The sequence below is a fragment of the Balaenoptera musculus genome, chromosome 4 (genome assembly GCF_009873245.2).
Source record: "Balaenoptera musculus isolate JJ_BM4_2016_0621 chromosome 4, mBalMus1.pri.v3, whole genome shotgun sequence".
Taxonomy (NCBI): domain Eukaryota; kingdom Metazoa; phylum Chordata; class Mammalia; order Artiodactyla; family Balaenopteridae; genus Balaenoptera; species Balaenoptera musculus.
In genome coordinates, this window is record NC_045788.1 from 97,061,063 (window position 1) to 97,077,111 (window position 16,049).

General features: G+C 33.4%; 1 protein-coding gene across 1 annotated transcript in view; it reads right to left on the reverse strand.

The window, feature by feature from the left end:
* Positions 1–255: 255 nt before the first annotated feature.
* TBC1D23 (TBC1 domain family member 23) overlaps positions 256–16,049 on the reverse strand; it is a 60,521-nt gene continuing 44,727 nt past the window's right edge. Inside the window, 9 exon segments of the mRNA XM_036850730.1 lie at positions 256–337; positions 1,159–1,238; positions 1,240–1,354; positions 2,817–2,952; positions 5,408–5,496; positions 8,605–8,649; positions 9,983–10,122; positions 12,922–13,031; positions 14,939–14,981. Coding sequence (XP_036706625.1) covers positions 256–337; positions 1,159–1,238; positions 1,240–1,354; positions 2,817–2,952; positions 5,408–5,496; positions 8,605–8,649; positions 9,983–10,122; positions 12,922–13,031; positions 14,939–14,981 — 840 coding nt within the window.

The window sequence follows — 16,049 nt, forward strand, 5'->3', positions numbered from 1 at the left end:
ACAGGGTCAGTTACTTCAAAGCCATTTAATAACTGACCTTTATAAGAAATCATTTTATAAAACCAAAAATGCAAAAGAAAATTTTTTAAAAATTTAACTTTCCAGAGATTGATTATAATAATTTACACCTTCTTAGACTTGCTATTCAAGCACCCCCATAAGCAAATGAAAGTCTCCGGTTAGTATTCAGTCAGGAAAATATGTCCATATTTCTCTTGGTTGCCTTAATTTCTTTTGAAATAATTTTCTTTTATATTAACTTTCCAAAGCATCCAAAACTTTCATGATCTGTTGTTTTATGGCTTTGGTAGCATCTCCTGCATTTGGAATCAAATACCTATGAGGGAAAAATATATATATTAATATAGAGCCTTCTGTTCAGGACTCAACTTAGATATCACTTCCAATGGGGAAGTAACCTACAAATCAAGCACAGATGCCCTCCTATGTACTCCCCATCACTTACTTCAACATTTACTCAAAAGAGTTATTCTGAAAGAAAGAAAATCTAAATGCAAAAGCGAGGTGATCTTTCATATTGCACAGAGCACGGTGGGATGAGCTGGAGGTCATGAGTCAGGGGGGCTATATTTGGTTCTAACACAAGTGTGAAGATCTGGAAGTCATTCAACCCCTCTGGGCTTCACACTTTTACCTGTAAGATTAAAGATGGTTTAGCTTCGATAGCAGTGTGGTCTATGGCCCTTGTGCTGGTCCATGAACTGTTTGTCACTGGTCCACAATGAGATAAGGAAGAACTTGTACCAGACTTGTACAGGACTTGTAAATTAACTACATCATCCAGCACACTGCTTACTTCGTTGATACGTTTTTAAAACAAGAATTTTTTGATGAAGGAAAATAAAAGCTCCTTATTTAATTGCAAACCAGCATTTAGTGTAGCACTGGTGTAGATTATTCCTAAAGACCCTTCTGTCAAAAAGTCTGTGAAATTAGCTACTGCACTTAATGAAATCATGTGCTAATGGCTAAACCATATATTACGACAAATTTGTAAGAAAAAAGATAGCGAGAATACTAATAAAAATGGTTCAAGTATCCTGTTCCACCACCCATTCCCCAAAATAGAGAAACAAACCGTGTTTAATAATGAACTAATTCAGTAATTCAGATAACATCATCCTAAGAAAATCTTACCTTTCGATTGCCAAGATTTCTATTCCTGAAGTGCTGCTGTTTCCATACTTGAAGGTAATTAGCTCAGGATGTTTTTTTTTTGGATGTTATTTTAACCACAGAATTTAGTGCTTGTCGAGACTGTATATAAGCCAATCCTTTCCGTGAAAGAATCTCCCTTAAACAGTACATATGTGTTGCAGTAACCAACAGATGACTTGAGAGGGACAAAAGCATTAAAAAAACAAAAAGAATTTAAAGAAATGTCATTTAAAACAGCTATTACTTCAACAGCTCCAATTATATAAAATGTTCAACTCCAGATGAAATTACTTTTGAGTTAAAAAGTGAAGGCAAAGGATCGTCTATAAACAAATAAGCTACCTAGTAACAGCTTTTAATTTTCCTTTAGTTGTATGCAAAATTAATGTTTTATTAACAGATAATCCTGTAACTGTTTAAGAGCAAAAATTATATTTAATATAATAAAAACTATAATACAATTAGAAATCATTAAAATAATAAATTTTTAGAATCTATTCTATATGGTATTTGGAATATACTACCTTTCAGACTTTTAACAGTAAACTATCCTCATTCAACATACCATAACATATACTTTATGTCAAAGACCACTAAGCAATACCTGGGCTGCCTTACATATTTAATAATATTCTATAACTGGATCCTAAAGGCAAAATAGGGATAGAATTACTAATACACACACCCTGCTTTGTGTCTCAGCTCACTTTTAGTATAGTGATAATACTCGCACACTTTTATGAAATACAACAGGACAAACATCAGATATCCAGACTGTGGGACATTCTGCAGAACAGTTGGCCTAGACTCCAAAAGGATTCATTCATCATGAAGAAAAGGGGGACGTGTGGTGAGGGAAGCAGTATTGTTCTACACTGGGTGAGACTAAAGAGAGATAACAGGCAAATGCAATGTGTGAAACAGGACTGGATCCTGGACCAGGAAGAAAAAAACAAAGACTATAAAAGATACTTTAGAGACACTGAAAAATTTGAGTGTGTTCTGTATGTTGAATGATGTTCATTAATTTTAAAGCTTTTAAAGATGTGATAGTGCCACTGGAGCTGTGGAGGAGACTGTTGATATTCTTTGGAGATTAACGCTGAAGCATTTGGGGTAAAGTGTCGTTTCTGTAAGCTTCTTCTGAATGGTCTGACAAAAAGAAAGTGTATATGTATGTTTGTATGTATATACAAACATAAAAAGAGAGGTGGGGTAGTGTGAAAAAAAGTTAAAAGCTGGTGAGTCTGAGAGAGGCTTATAAAGCTATTCAACGTACTATTTCTTCAACTTTTCTGTTTAAATTTTTCAAAATAAAAAAATTACATAAGAAATATTTTTTAAAAATCAAGACATATAATACAAGTTGACAGAGGGAAATTATATCTCATTGTGTGTGTTTTTTTTTTTTTTTGCTGCACTGCACGGCATGCGGAATCTTAGTTCCCTGACCAGGGATTGAACCCGTGCCCCCTGCAGTGGGAGCTCAGAGTCTTAACCACTGGACCGCCAGGGAAATCCCCAGGAAATTATATCTTATTGTACTTGGATACATAAAATTTCTTCTGCAGCTACCTTTTATATCATTACTTCCCTAAATTCAATTTTACTTCTGAAGAAGTTATTTTAAAAAGTACCTAGGAAATATGTGTCCACTTTCTTTCACTTCTTTACAAGGAAAATGATGCTTGACATCTGGCTTGTTTATCCAAGTCTGAATGTTTACAACCTCTTTTCTGTCATCATCTGACATTGAAGAACTGTCAATTTCATCTATAAAGAATTATAAGATGTTAAAAGTGGGTATCACCAACTTTAAAAATGATACATTTTTTAATAGCCTGAAAAAAATTTCAGTAGTATTTTAAACACACAGGTTGGAAAAAAAAAAATCAGTTCTAACCCAGCTACTATATTTCCTTATGCCACTGGTACTACTATAAAAGCATTATTATGAAACATCACTCTATATGGTAAGAAAATCAAGTGAAAATATTGAGAATATACTTTTAAAATATTAAACTATGAGGAATTTCAACTTTTTTGATTTATATAACATAACTCTAATCTATGACTAGTCTGTAGTGAGATGGCAGAATTGTCCAATAATAATATTAGCATCTATCTTGAGGGCAAAGATGGCAGAGTTCTTTTTCTCTTGCTGGTTTTTTTTTTTTTTTAAGTATAGTAGATTTACAAAATTATATTAGTTTCAGGTGTACAACATAGTGATTCAATATTTTTATAGATCGCACTCCATCTGCAGAGTTGCTGGTTTCTGATTTTAAGGAAAATAACAACAACAACAAAATCCATGCTGGGATAGATAAGTAAAAATCTATTTAGTGGGATTTTTTGTGAGAGAAATAGAAGACATTCTAGTTATTTTGTTTTTCTAATTTAACAAAGGGGAATTACACTCCCTAGAGTTAATAACTTTAGATATTCTTCTCTTTGCTTTTTAAGAAATCAAAATATAAAAAGACATAATAAAAAAATGAAATCTCACATATCTATTCACTTCTAGCTTAAATAAAAAAGTGAAGCACTCATGGATTTCTGCCCAGTCACATCCCCCTTTCTTCCCCACTAAGAAACAGTGACTATGTGAATTTGGTATCTCATCTTTACTTTTAACCCAACATGAATATTCTTAAATAATATACAGTAGTGTTTTGCATTTTAAGTAAAATTTATATAAACAGTACACTGTTCAATTGTATTCTTCTGCAACTGTTACCCTACTCCCAACATTGTAAAATTTATCCATGCTGACACACATAGCTCTAGTTTTCTTATTTTTCATTACTGTGCAATTTTCCAGAGTGTAAATATATATGTGTATATATACATGTATGATATGTGAAATATACCATCATTTATTCATCCATTTCCCTCTTCCCTTTGTTAATGGAATAACAAATATTTAGAGAGAGACAGAGACTGACAGGTAACAGGAAAATGGCAAAAGAGGGGAGGAAAAAGGAGAAAAGGAATAGCACTCAGAAGTGCATGAAACAGAAGATAAAGAATAGCTAGAGAAGGTGTTGGGGAAAAATCTATATAGAAATAAAATACAATATACTGATTATTTTACTACAATATAAAATAAAAGAAGAAGTGTATTTTTAGATTTTATATACAGGAATATAAAAATTTTGTGTAGGAGAAAATAAAAACTCTGTGTATTTGCTTCAAAAAAAAGAAATAACATATAGAAAATTACATTTACCTCAATGCAGTTTTCAGGAAGTTGACTCTGTAATATCCATTAAAATGTCAAATGTGAGTCCCTCTAATCTGGCAATCTTACTGTTAAGAATTTACCCTCTGGATATACTCTTGCAAAAACTCTTGCAAAAGTTTACCTAGATATATGCATAAAGATAGCCATTGCTATTTGAAACAGAAATAAAACTGGAAAACTACCAGTGTCAATTGGGAGAAGAATGATTTAATTATGGTACGTTTGTATAATAGGAAGAGAATCGTGAAGGTATACAGGCTGAGGTGGAAAATGTGAAACACATATTACTAAGTGGAAAAAGCAAGATGAGATTTGGGAGTATTTTTTTCTTATTTGTACTTTTACATACAACATATACTTTACATACCATACATATTTTTATATATTTTTTCTAACTCAATACACATTAATATTAATTATGATTACTTAAGCAGGGTAATCTGGGCAGTGGGATTATGAACCAAAGTAATAAATTATTTTTTGAAATATAAAGAAAGACAATCACAGAGGATGACAAACTTCCCTGGCATAATATCCCCATCTTGTGGCCCTTTAGGCTACTGCCTCCAGTTTCAAAAGGCTCTTTTCAGATGTCTCAATTTTGGAATTTCCCAAACTTCAGCCCCACAGCCCTCAATCTCCTACCTGGGTGGATCAGGGGGATTTAAATCCAATCCCATGGATTTAAATACTATTTATATATTGATAATTCCCAGATTATCACCAGCTTAGACTTCTCTCCTCAGCTAAAGACTCCTATAATCAACCGCCTACTCAGCATTTCTATGGCATAATTTAAGATGTCTAAAACCAAACTCTTAATAGAAAAACCACAGACTCTCCAATCTCCTCTACAGAATCTCGTTGTGTCTTTTTTTTTTTTTTTTTTTTAAAGCAGTTGTTCAGCTACTCCCAGAATGATCTCTATAATCACTACTGGTGCCTGAAGAAAGCAGTCTATAAATAAGTGTATTGCTATACCTGTGTCGTATTCTTCTTCATCCCCAATGCTGAAAACAGGCTTTACACCACGGTAAGGCTTGCCCACTCTGTCACTGCTGCTCACATGCCTATATTCAAAGAAGTTTAGGAGGGAAATCATCACTTAAGTTACCAAAGATTTTCACCAAGTATCGTTTGAATATTAAAACAAAATACAAATGTTCTGTGTGCCCACCATGTACCACCCAGTTCCAGGAGAGCTATGTTAAGGAAATTGAAACAAGATAAGGAAATTGTTAGCAAAAGTGGCATAAGGTCTTGGTATGTGGAATGTTTTTAAATCTGTAAAAATTAAATTTTAAACAATTTTAATGTTCATTTAAAACCAATGTATTGTGAAGTTCCTTAACCTCTCTGTGCTTCTGTGTCCTTATCTGTAAAATGGTGGTAACAATATCTACCCTTCCTGGTTACTGTGAAAATTAAATCAGTTAGGACTTCCCTGGTGCCGCAGTGGTTAAGAATCTGCCTGCCAATGCAGGGGACACGGGTTCGAGCCCTGGTCTGGGAAGATCCCACATGCCGCGGAGCAGCTAAGCCCGTGCGCCACAACTACTGAGCCTGCGCTCTAGAGCCCGCGAGCCACAACTACTGAAGCCCGCGAGCCTAGAGCCCGCACTCCGCAACAAGAGAAGCCACCGCAATGAGAAGCCCACGCACCGCAATGAAGAGTAGGCCCCGCTCAACGCAACTAGAGAAAGCCCACGCGCAGCGACAAAAACCCAACACAGTCAAAAATAAATTAACAAAAAAATTAAATCAGTTAATATTTGGTAAAGCTCTTAGAACAATGCCTGGCATACAGCAAGTGCTACATACATGTTTGTTAGACAAAATAGTTTACGAAACCAAATATTCAAATTCCAGTAGGAGTGCCTAATTCTCATATGGGTACAAATGTCTTAAGGTTTTTCCTCCCATTTTTTTTTTCATTACTGTTACTTTTGTTTTAATAGAAACGAAGATGCTACTTCTTTTACATAAATAAACCATGAAAATGAATTTGCCTTTCACTTTCAAGTGGCAGAAACATAAACGTAAACTCAAACTTAGTAAGTTCTGCAGGAAGTATGACCTCTTTTTTAATATAAAAATCAATACCTCATTACTTTTCAGGTAACCTCAAATAAACCAAGAAGTAAACTTAAAATATTTTGACAAAATACCACGTTTCTGGAGAAAGAGTATTGCATTATTTGTAGAATAAGGTTCAGCTAAGATAATCTATGATGAAGGAAAACTGTGGCTTTTCTTTTCCTTGTCATATATCGAGAGTTCAATGTGGAAAAAAATCAAGTCATGTGTCTTTAGTCTTAGAATTCAATTTTTCCAGAAGACAGAGATCAAATCTGTATTTTAAATAATTTCTTAATACATATCATCAATAAAAATCAAGACCTAATTTTGTTAAAATACGCTTAAATCTTTATTTCTCCCAAAACAACATTCCTCAACAGAAAACCAATGAGAGTTGAGTGTATAACAGAATTATAAGTTAGATTAATCAATACACTGCTTACATTTTAAGTTATAAAATCATTTGATTTTTATGTTAAAGCACATCTAATGTAAAATTATCCAATAAATTATCAAACTATGCTCATTAAAGAAAATGAAAGAAATAATTCAAATACCTATGAAACTCAGATTCAGCTTTCTTACAAAAGGCAAAGATAATACAGCTTTGTGTAACAATACTTTAGTGCCATCTAGATTATAAAATTGTATGAGATTAAGTTATTGGTTTTCTCCTGATGTTGAAGTATAAACTGCTATAACATAGAAAGTAACAAAGAAAATGTTTACAGTAAATGCTTGAACCAGAATATAAGTAACATCCAAAAAAAAAAGCTGGACTCTTTTTAAAAAGCAGTATATCTATGCTTTTTTAGCAGAAACAAAATCTACAAGAGTTTGACTAGATTTTAACCTGATTTACTGACCTCAAAAACCAACCCAATTTATTCTAACTTTTCACTAAACTCTATTTTCAAAATGGATATATCTGCCTGTGGACTAGAGAAGATAATCTGAATGTTTAAAAAATTATTTGCAATAAAACTTGGGAGTTAAAATTAGACTAATTCAATGGTCCTGTAACAAGAGAAAACAGAAAGATGATTCACAAATAGATTATAATTTTAAAAGAAGCAATCTCCTTTGAAATTATAAAATTATAATAGAAGCTCTGTAATTGGCATTGACACTCACAGTAAATAAAAACTCTTATCCGTAAGTTGAAAGTAAACTATTGTTAAAAATGCTACTTCTAATTCACTGAAAATATTGAAATGACCTGCTAAAAAAGTCAACTCCATTATTCCAAAGCTTAACTTACATTCAAAGTATGATTAGAATTTCTTTTTAAATGTTCATAGGGATTGCTATCATTGATATTCAAATTCAAATTGCAGAAAAATCATGAGTATAAAAACTGTAAGGCCATACAGTATAATGTTCTTTTGTTTATCCTAATTGAAGATCCAGTAGATTTCTAAACTTTAAACCTATGGAATCTAATGACAAGTACCCCATTTTATTGGGGTCAGAGAAGAGATGGATTACATTTTAACATGTCCACCATGGCCTAATTTCTTTCAAGGAAAAGCAAGGTAGAACCCTAGAACTATAGTTCGTTGAAACCAATTTATATAATGTTAACTCACCAACTTAAATACATACATCGTATTAAGAAAAACCTAGCAATATTATAAAACTACATAGTGTACATGAAATAACAAAAAATTTGAACAACAAACTGTGCCTTTTTTCAGATGCTATAATTTTCCCTACTGTTAGAGCACAAGACAGAAGTAAATGATCTCCAAAGCTAATACCCTCTTAACTCTGAGACTACATATTTTCTTTGTTTCACCTTCCTCTGTCTCAGAATAAAAACTGCCGATTTTATAAAGTTGTTGGGTTTGAATGTACTTGATTTTCATCTGAGGAATGGGAGATATAAAGAAGGCAAGGAAAAAAATTAAAATGATCGAGCAAAAAACCAAAAGGAAAACATATCAGCATCACACACTCCTAAAAGCAGAATGAGAAAAGTTTAGCACTTGAAACAGCTGCATGAAATTTTAGCCAAGACAACATGAGGCTTATAGACAGCATGAGGCATGCTAAAGGAAAAGGATGGTCCAGTAAAGCTGCTCTACTCATTGGCTTACCGCTCGGTACATGTTCTGTCTGGCCAAGGAAGATTGAAAGACATTCTATAGCAAATTGAGGCAGAGGACAGAACAATATGATTATTAAAAATGCAAAAGCTTTAAAACAAAAATATAGTATAATCAGTTTTTCTAACCCAGAGGGTATATTAAAAAAGAATGTTTTGATCATCCCAAGTACAAAGAAAAATGAAGAAAAGCCCGTTTCAAGTGATTCTTTAACGAAGAGAATAATTAGTCTTTTCAACTCGGAATTAACACTAGTTCATTTTAAAATAAAATTTTAAGTGTTCATGCTACAAAATGTACCAATAATAGTACCCTAATTGAGAATGCACTAACTAAAAGTAATTTTAAAAATAAGGCTTTTGAAAGCAGACATAATTTTAATGAGCAAAAAAAACCTTTCAGCCTTGATAAAACACTTTAACATTATCAGGTGTCCATTGTAGACAAGGTACAATTTTTTGGATTAGTGAAAATAATCTACATCTTCTTTGCTATTTACTAAATGGGAAAAAATATACCTCTGTATGCATATGTACTTTATTTATTAATAAAGTGAAAAATAGTAAATGCCTTATATTCAGTTCTTAAAATCAAATACTTCAACTTTCCTAGGATGCTGCAAGTAAGACATGAGAGTGAAATTAAATACTATAACACATTTCCAAGATCAGGCTTGCTTAGAAACAAATTTCACGCTGGGATTATTAGGTTAGCTTTGAACTGTAAGAACAAGAAAGATCAATGAGATCAACATGTGGAGGGAAAAAAAACATACTGTGCCCTCACAGTTCCAGTAAGAAACAATATAACAGACATTCTTAAACTTATCATTTGTTAGCTGGATACTTCATTTGTAATTGGGAAAATAGGGGTCACACATGCTGTGAACAAAATTCTATGAAGATCTGAATTCTTAAACTTTACAAAAACGGGTTTCTGCTTTATTTAGTATGACCAAATTTTCTAGGTTTTAAATTCCTGAAGCGGAGAAAGAGATTCCTGCTATGAGATTACTGCACTTAGCAGATGATTCCCAACCATGTGACATGTGGGAAGCAGCTGCTATATGAAGTGTCATATACATAATAGCATTGGAATATTTTTTTTCTAATGAATGGCGTGAAGGGGCAGAATTATTACTTGCCTCCTATTCTGAGCAGTGGGAGAAGAGAGAGTAATCTCTATAGTAAAATTTTATAGCAATAAAGAACATCTCTGTGATGATGATGAAAACTGGAATCATCTAATAAAAAAATGTAATTTACGATCCTTTTCTAGAACACATTCTATTCAACTAACATTTACTGTTAAGATACTTTTCTATAGTTTTAATTACTCATCACAAATTCATACTGTATAAGCAACTCACCGGTCCACAGGAGTTGATGTATTCTCAATAAAACTGATAACTTTTTCCCTGACATTAACGGATTTTGTCTTCAAAGCAACAGTCATTTTATTTACTAGTGATTTCATTCCTCTATCATTTGAGCCATTAGAAGATTCACCCTGAAAAAAAAAAAAAAAAAAAAAACCCAACTTACTGATGGATTAACTGCTCTCCAAATGATTAGCAAGATACACTACTGCTAAAGGTTATCTAGATGCTATGCCCTGAACTGGGTGCACCCCCTGACCATAAATTCGTGTGTTAAAGTTCTAATCCCCATGATACCTCACAAAGTGACTGAATGTGGAGATAGGGCCTTTAAAGAGTAAACTAAGGTTAAATGAGGTGGGCCCTAGCCAATATGACTGATATTCTTACATGAAGAAGGGGATACATCAGGGATTCACATGCACAGCAAAAAGGCCAAGTGCCAACATCACAGGAAGGTGGTACTCTGCAAGCCAAAGACAGAGGCCTTAGGAGAAATTAAACCTGCTAGCCCTTTGATCCCAGACCTCTAGCCTCCGGAACTATGAGAAAATACATTAAGCCACCTAGTTGGTTGTATTTTGTTATGGCAGCCCCAGCAGGCTGATATACTGGGTGAAACCATTTTAGGAATGGAAGGTAGAAATGAAAAATGAGGATATGTATTACACACATAAATGTGTGGAGGCTGAAATTACCTTATTTATTCAATAAGAAATAAAGTTATTGACCTTTTCTTAACTCAGCTTACTCTATAAAGATAAGCAAAATTATAATCAGAATATCATTCATATAGCTAAATTTTTAAACATTTATTCCTTGTAAATTTTTGCTGTTTAAAACATTATTACTTAGGCCTTTAATTTCTCAAGAAAAGTCACTCTTATGTACCTCATGTAATAGATGTGAGTATAATTCTTGAGTTGTATATAATTGCTCCTTTATACCCTACAGGGGAAGCTGGTAGTAGATGTCAAAAGTTTTAAAATGTGCCTGTCTTCTGCTTATTACTTCTTCTGCAGAATTTATGGGGAGGAAATAATCAGAAAATGCCCTAGGATTTAGGAACTATTTGATGGAAAACTACTGATACTAAAAAAAAAAGCATTTAAAAATACTAGAAAATGCTCATAGGTTCAATGAGAAAGCAGAAAATAAAACTGTATGTACACTCTGATCACTACTTTTAAAATAAAATACTAAAAAAAATATGTATTATAAAAGATTCAAACTATGAATAGTTATTATCCATGGTTGGGTTATAAATAATTTTGATTTCTTTATATTTTTCATATTTATATATGATGCTACAATGAACATGTATTATTTTTATTTTTAAGAGAAGTCATTAACTAAATAACACAAAAATCATGTTCCCATTTCCATATCCAAATTCAAAACCAAATTAAACTGACTGTGGAAATTCTTTGGTACTTCTGAATGTAACACATCTTTAAGACAGTTATCTTTAATAGCCTCAATCATTGTTTTTCAAATCTGAAGACAAAAAGTTCAATACAAAGACTATCCAAAGCTGTGGACAGAAATATAAATTAGAATAATGTTTTTTGAAGGGCAATTTGACAATAATGCAGAATTCTAAGGATTTTGACATGTAATCTTCTGATCATGTTATTTCACTTCTAGGACGAAATAATGTCATATGCAAATATATTACTACAAAACTTAATTGTAGTAGTGTATATAATAGAAAAAGACTAGAAACAATGTAAATATTCAACAATAAGGGGACTAACTGAACACATTATAATACATACATACTATTTAGATATTCAAAATGAAAACAGCAAATATTTATTAAATAAATGGTGAGCTCCTAGATACCTAGATCAAGCTGAAAACCTAATTCTCAGAGAAGACTTATCTGTTGATAATTTGACAGTAATTTGCTTTGACTTACATGGCTGAAGATAAGCCTCAATTAATCATCTAATGAGTTACAATTTTATAATAACTACTATAAGATATATAAGTGACAGGTACTACACTTTACATTCACTTGCACATTTAATCTTCATGTCATTATTGTGAAGAAAGCTGTGTTATTATCATCATCCCTATTTGCACAGATGGAGTGGAAAAGATCTTGCTAGAGATCATGAAGAAAGTAAACTGTGAAGACAAAACCTGAATACCCAGGTGAGTCAGACTGGTAAGCCCAAGCTTGTAACCATCACCCTGTACTGGAGTTTTCCCTCTATTTCTGATTTAAAGAATGACCTTTAGGTAGATGAGGACCATTACTTGTTAAGAAAATGATCTAATGACACCTAGTTCAAATGACATGAAATACTGAAAACACAAAAGACTTATTGCCCAAATATTTCCAAAGTAGAACAGAACGGATTTACCCACTATTGCAAAATGCTGCAGTAATGTACATCTCAATAACTAAAAATCAAATATAATGGGATTGGCAACTGGTTCCTGTCTTCCTCTGCCTGGCCCATTCTCAAATATGGGTGGACTGAAGTTTTAATCATGTAGGTATGTGGTGGGGAGGAGAGCTACAGAGACAGTATGCTGGAGATGCAAACATGAGCCTCAGTATTCTCCTGGCCCAAACTAATTGGGAGATTCCTAGAACCAGCTCACTTTAGAGTCCTAGCTAGTCACGGGACTCAGAATTATCTCCACTGACATTTAAGCTGGAGTAGAAAATTTTCACTAGGTGATACCAAGCTGCAGCTGGAGAGGGAGAAATCTGAATTCAGCAGGTAGACCACCAGAACTCCTGGCTAGTTTAGCTGTGCAGGCCTGCTCCCACCATTTCATTAACCTCACAATAATATGATTCCTCACTGCATGTGTTTGAAATATTTTTACTCCATTTGTTATGGTAGCTGTTTAGTTGTTAATCACCTGGGCATTTATCCAAATCTGGTGACATATTCTACATATACACTTACATCAACAGAAGAATTGATACTGCTCCTTGAGCCTGAGGTACTAGCAATCCAATGGCCATATCCATTTTCTGGTCCATCCACATTAATGTCTGCTAGGTGCTGCTGCAGTGCTTAAAGATAAACAGGAAGAAGAAAAAAAAAATCCTGACATATCAAACCCTCTGGAAAGATTCAATACCAGAGAAGTACAATAAACATGTCATAGCTGAATGAAAAGGATCCAAGGGCATAATCACAGGTATTTCTTTCAGCGCCTCTGTAAAGGAATAAAAGACTCCAGGCTACAGAAAGCCTTCCTTTTCTTCTTCCTTCCAAAGCCCTCTCTCTATACATATATAACTTTTCTTAATTGACCCTAAGGGTAACAGTAACTATATATATAGGCTTGATGTTTTCCTCTTTGGAAGGTAATCCTTCAAGTATTAATAAATAATCTTAGCAATGGTTTTATGACATAAAAGATTAATAGAAAACCTATGGTGGCTTTTGTTTACCATAAGGAGACATCAGTTAATCCTTCCCATAATAAAGAAGCAGTCTTAGGCATTAACTGCCATGGAAAGAGAGATTATTCTTGGAAAAGAAATAATTCATAGTTTAGAAAAAAGTTCCTAAAACCTAGGATATCTGTGCTATAAAAGAATACTTTTCAGACTCTCAAAAGTGTCTTGTATCACGACAAGTTTTGTATCATGTTGTCAGAACTTCCAATAAATAACACTGGGCCTTAGGCCAATACTTGCTTAACACTAGTACTTATTTAAATAAGCCCTTTTGTAGATCACTTTGGGTATGAGCCTCAAGGGTAGTTAGTTATCAGGCCATGATATACAGGAGAAATAATTCTTGCTAATATCAACAAAGACCAAGAAGAAATAGACCCTAACCTATCAAAACGTCTAAGTCATAACATAAGAAAATCATATTAAGTCAGCACTTAATCCTTATAAGACTCTTATGATTCAAACTCAGGATTTCTATTGCCTCCAACAAATATTAATTTGATTTTATCATTAATTTTCCTAGTAATTATAGTTCAATATTTTTATATCTCTTTTCCTAATGAAAGGCTCCTTATCTTTTGATTGAAATATATTTGACATATAACACTGTGTAAGTTTAAGGTATACAAAATGTTGATTTGATACATTTATATACTGTAATATGACTTCCACTGTAGCAACAGTTGCACCTCTATCATGTCACACAATTACCATTTCTTTTTTGTGGTGGGAATAATTAAGATCTAGTCTCTGCAAGTTTGGTGATTATAATACAATATTGTTGTCTATATTCACTATACTGTGCATTAGTATACTGTGCCTTAGTACTCCAGAACTTATTTATCTACTAGTTGTAAGTTTGTACCCTTAAATAACATAATTTGTAAAAAATAAAAAAAAAAGAAAAGAAAAAAAGATAGTCTTTTTTTAACCTTATTACCCTGACCTACTCCTTTATGTATTCTCAAATATTTGCTGGTAGGGATTCTGTCATTTTACTATCCTGAATTACCAGATATTATCTGCAGACTTGAAAATATCAACTTATTTGTTTTATTCTATTCAGTCAACATTTTTTCAGCAGCTAATACTCTCATGTAGTTCAAAAATAAAATGAAAACAGAGCAAACAAAAAAGCAAATAGCACAAAGAGTATACAGTGAAAATTATTCCTCCTACTCTTGTTTCCCAGTCCTATCTATCCTTCCTTCTCCATAGAAACAAATCATGTGGGGCAGTTTTTCACCCATCTTTACAAAAACATTTTCTACAAATACAAGCTAATTAATACACATCCACTTTAATAGTCTTCCACTATATATTCACTCATTGCAATTGTCTATTGTGTTTGTCTTTATCTATATGTCCTGCTGGCCTTGCCTTTTCTGAAAATAGTGAATGACTGAAGAGAAAGTGTACCCATTAACTAATTTGGTCATTCTAAATCAGCTCCAGTGATGGTATAATTTCCTCTGAAAAGTAGGGACAAAGGGGTTAATAAATTAAAACCTTACCCATAAATCCTCCACTGGCAATGCTCACATATTCTTTGTTTTTCTGAAATGGAAAATAAAATTTAAAATTATTCCCAAATGCAATTTAATTAAAACTTCTGGGGGCTTCCCTGGTGGCTCAGTGGTTAAGAATCCGCCTGCCAATGCAGGGGGCATGGGTTCCAGCCCTGGTCCAGGAAGATCCCACATGCCACGGAGCAACGAAGTCCGTGTGCCACAACTACTGAGTCTGCGCTCTAGAGCCCGTGCTCTGCAACAAGAGGAGCCACCGCAATGAGAAGCCCGCGAACCGCAACGAAGAGTAGCCCCCACTCGCCGCAACTAGAGAAAACCTGCGTGCAGCAATGAAGACCCAACGCAGTCAAAAATAAATTAATTAAATGAATAGATTTTTAAAAAATTCTATAAAACTTCTGTTAGTTCTATAAGCATTGACAAATGTAATACAAGGTTATATACTAAATTTCTGGATTTTTTCTTTGACATTTTGGACTTTGGCACAGAGAAGTACATACATTTATCTTGTGTACTGTAAGGTCTGGTGCTTGAGTGGGAAGAAGGGGACAACTTCATGGCTACTAACGAGACTGTGATTTTACTTGTATTATAGTCCCAACAGTGCAATACAGAGTCAAACCAAAATCAGTTACACTGTATTTTCGGATGTTACTAGAATGGTTTTTAAAAGCTTGCAAAAATATTTTGGGTCTTTTATAAAAAAGGAAATACAAAAGCAAATACTACAGCTAATTATGAAGAAATGACGGAATGTTGACATTTTACAAACTACTAAAAATTAATGAATCTAAGCAATGATAAACAAACAAGGACACAAAAAAGAAAGATATCTGGGCAGTATTTACCTCCTGAGGAAGTACACACTACCCAAGACTTCCTATCCCTCCCACCCCCAAAAGTAATCTAACAAGTCCCTAGGTCTAATTACCAGTTTACAGGAAATACCAGGGATAGAACCTGATAAACAACACAGTGTGAATGCAATCAGCAAAATCCAGATTGTGGGAAAATATAAGACAAAGTAACCAGTTTTTCCAAACAAATATATACAAGGAAAAAAATTAGGAAAGGGAACCTATAAATTAAAAGAGAC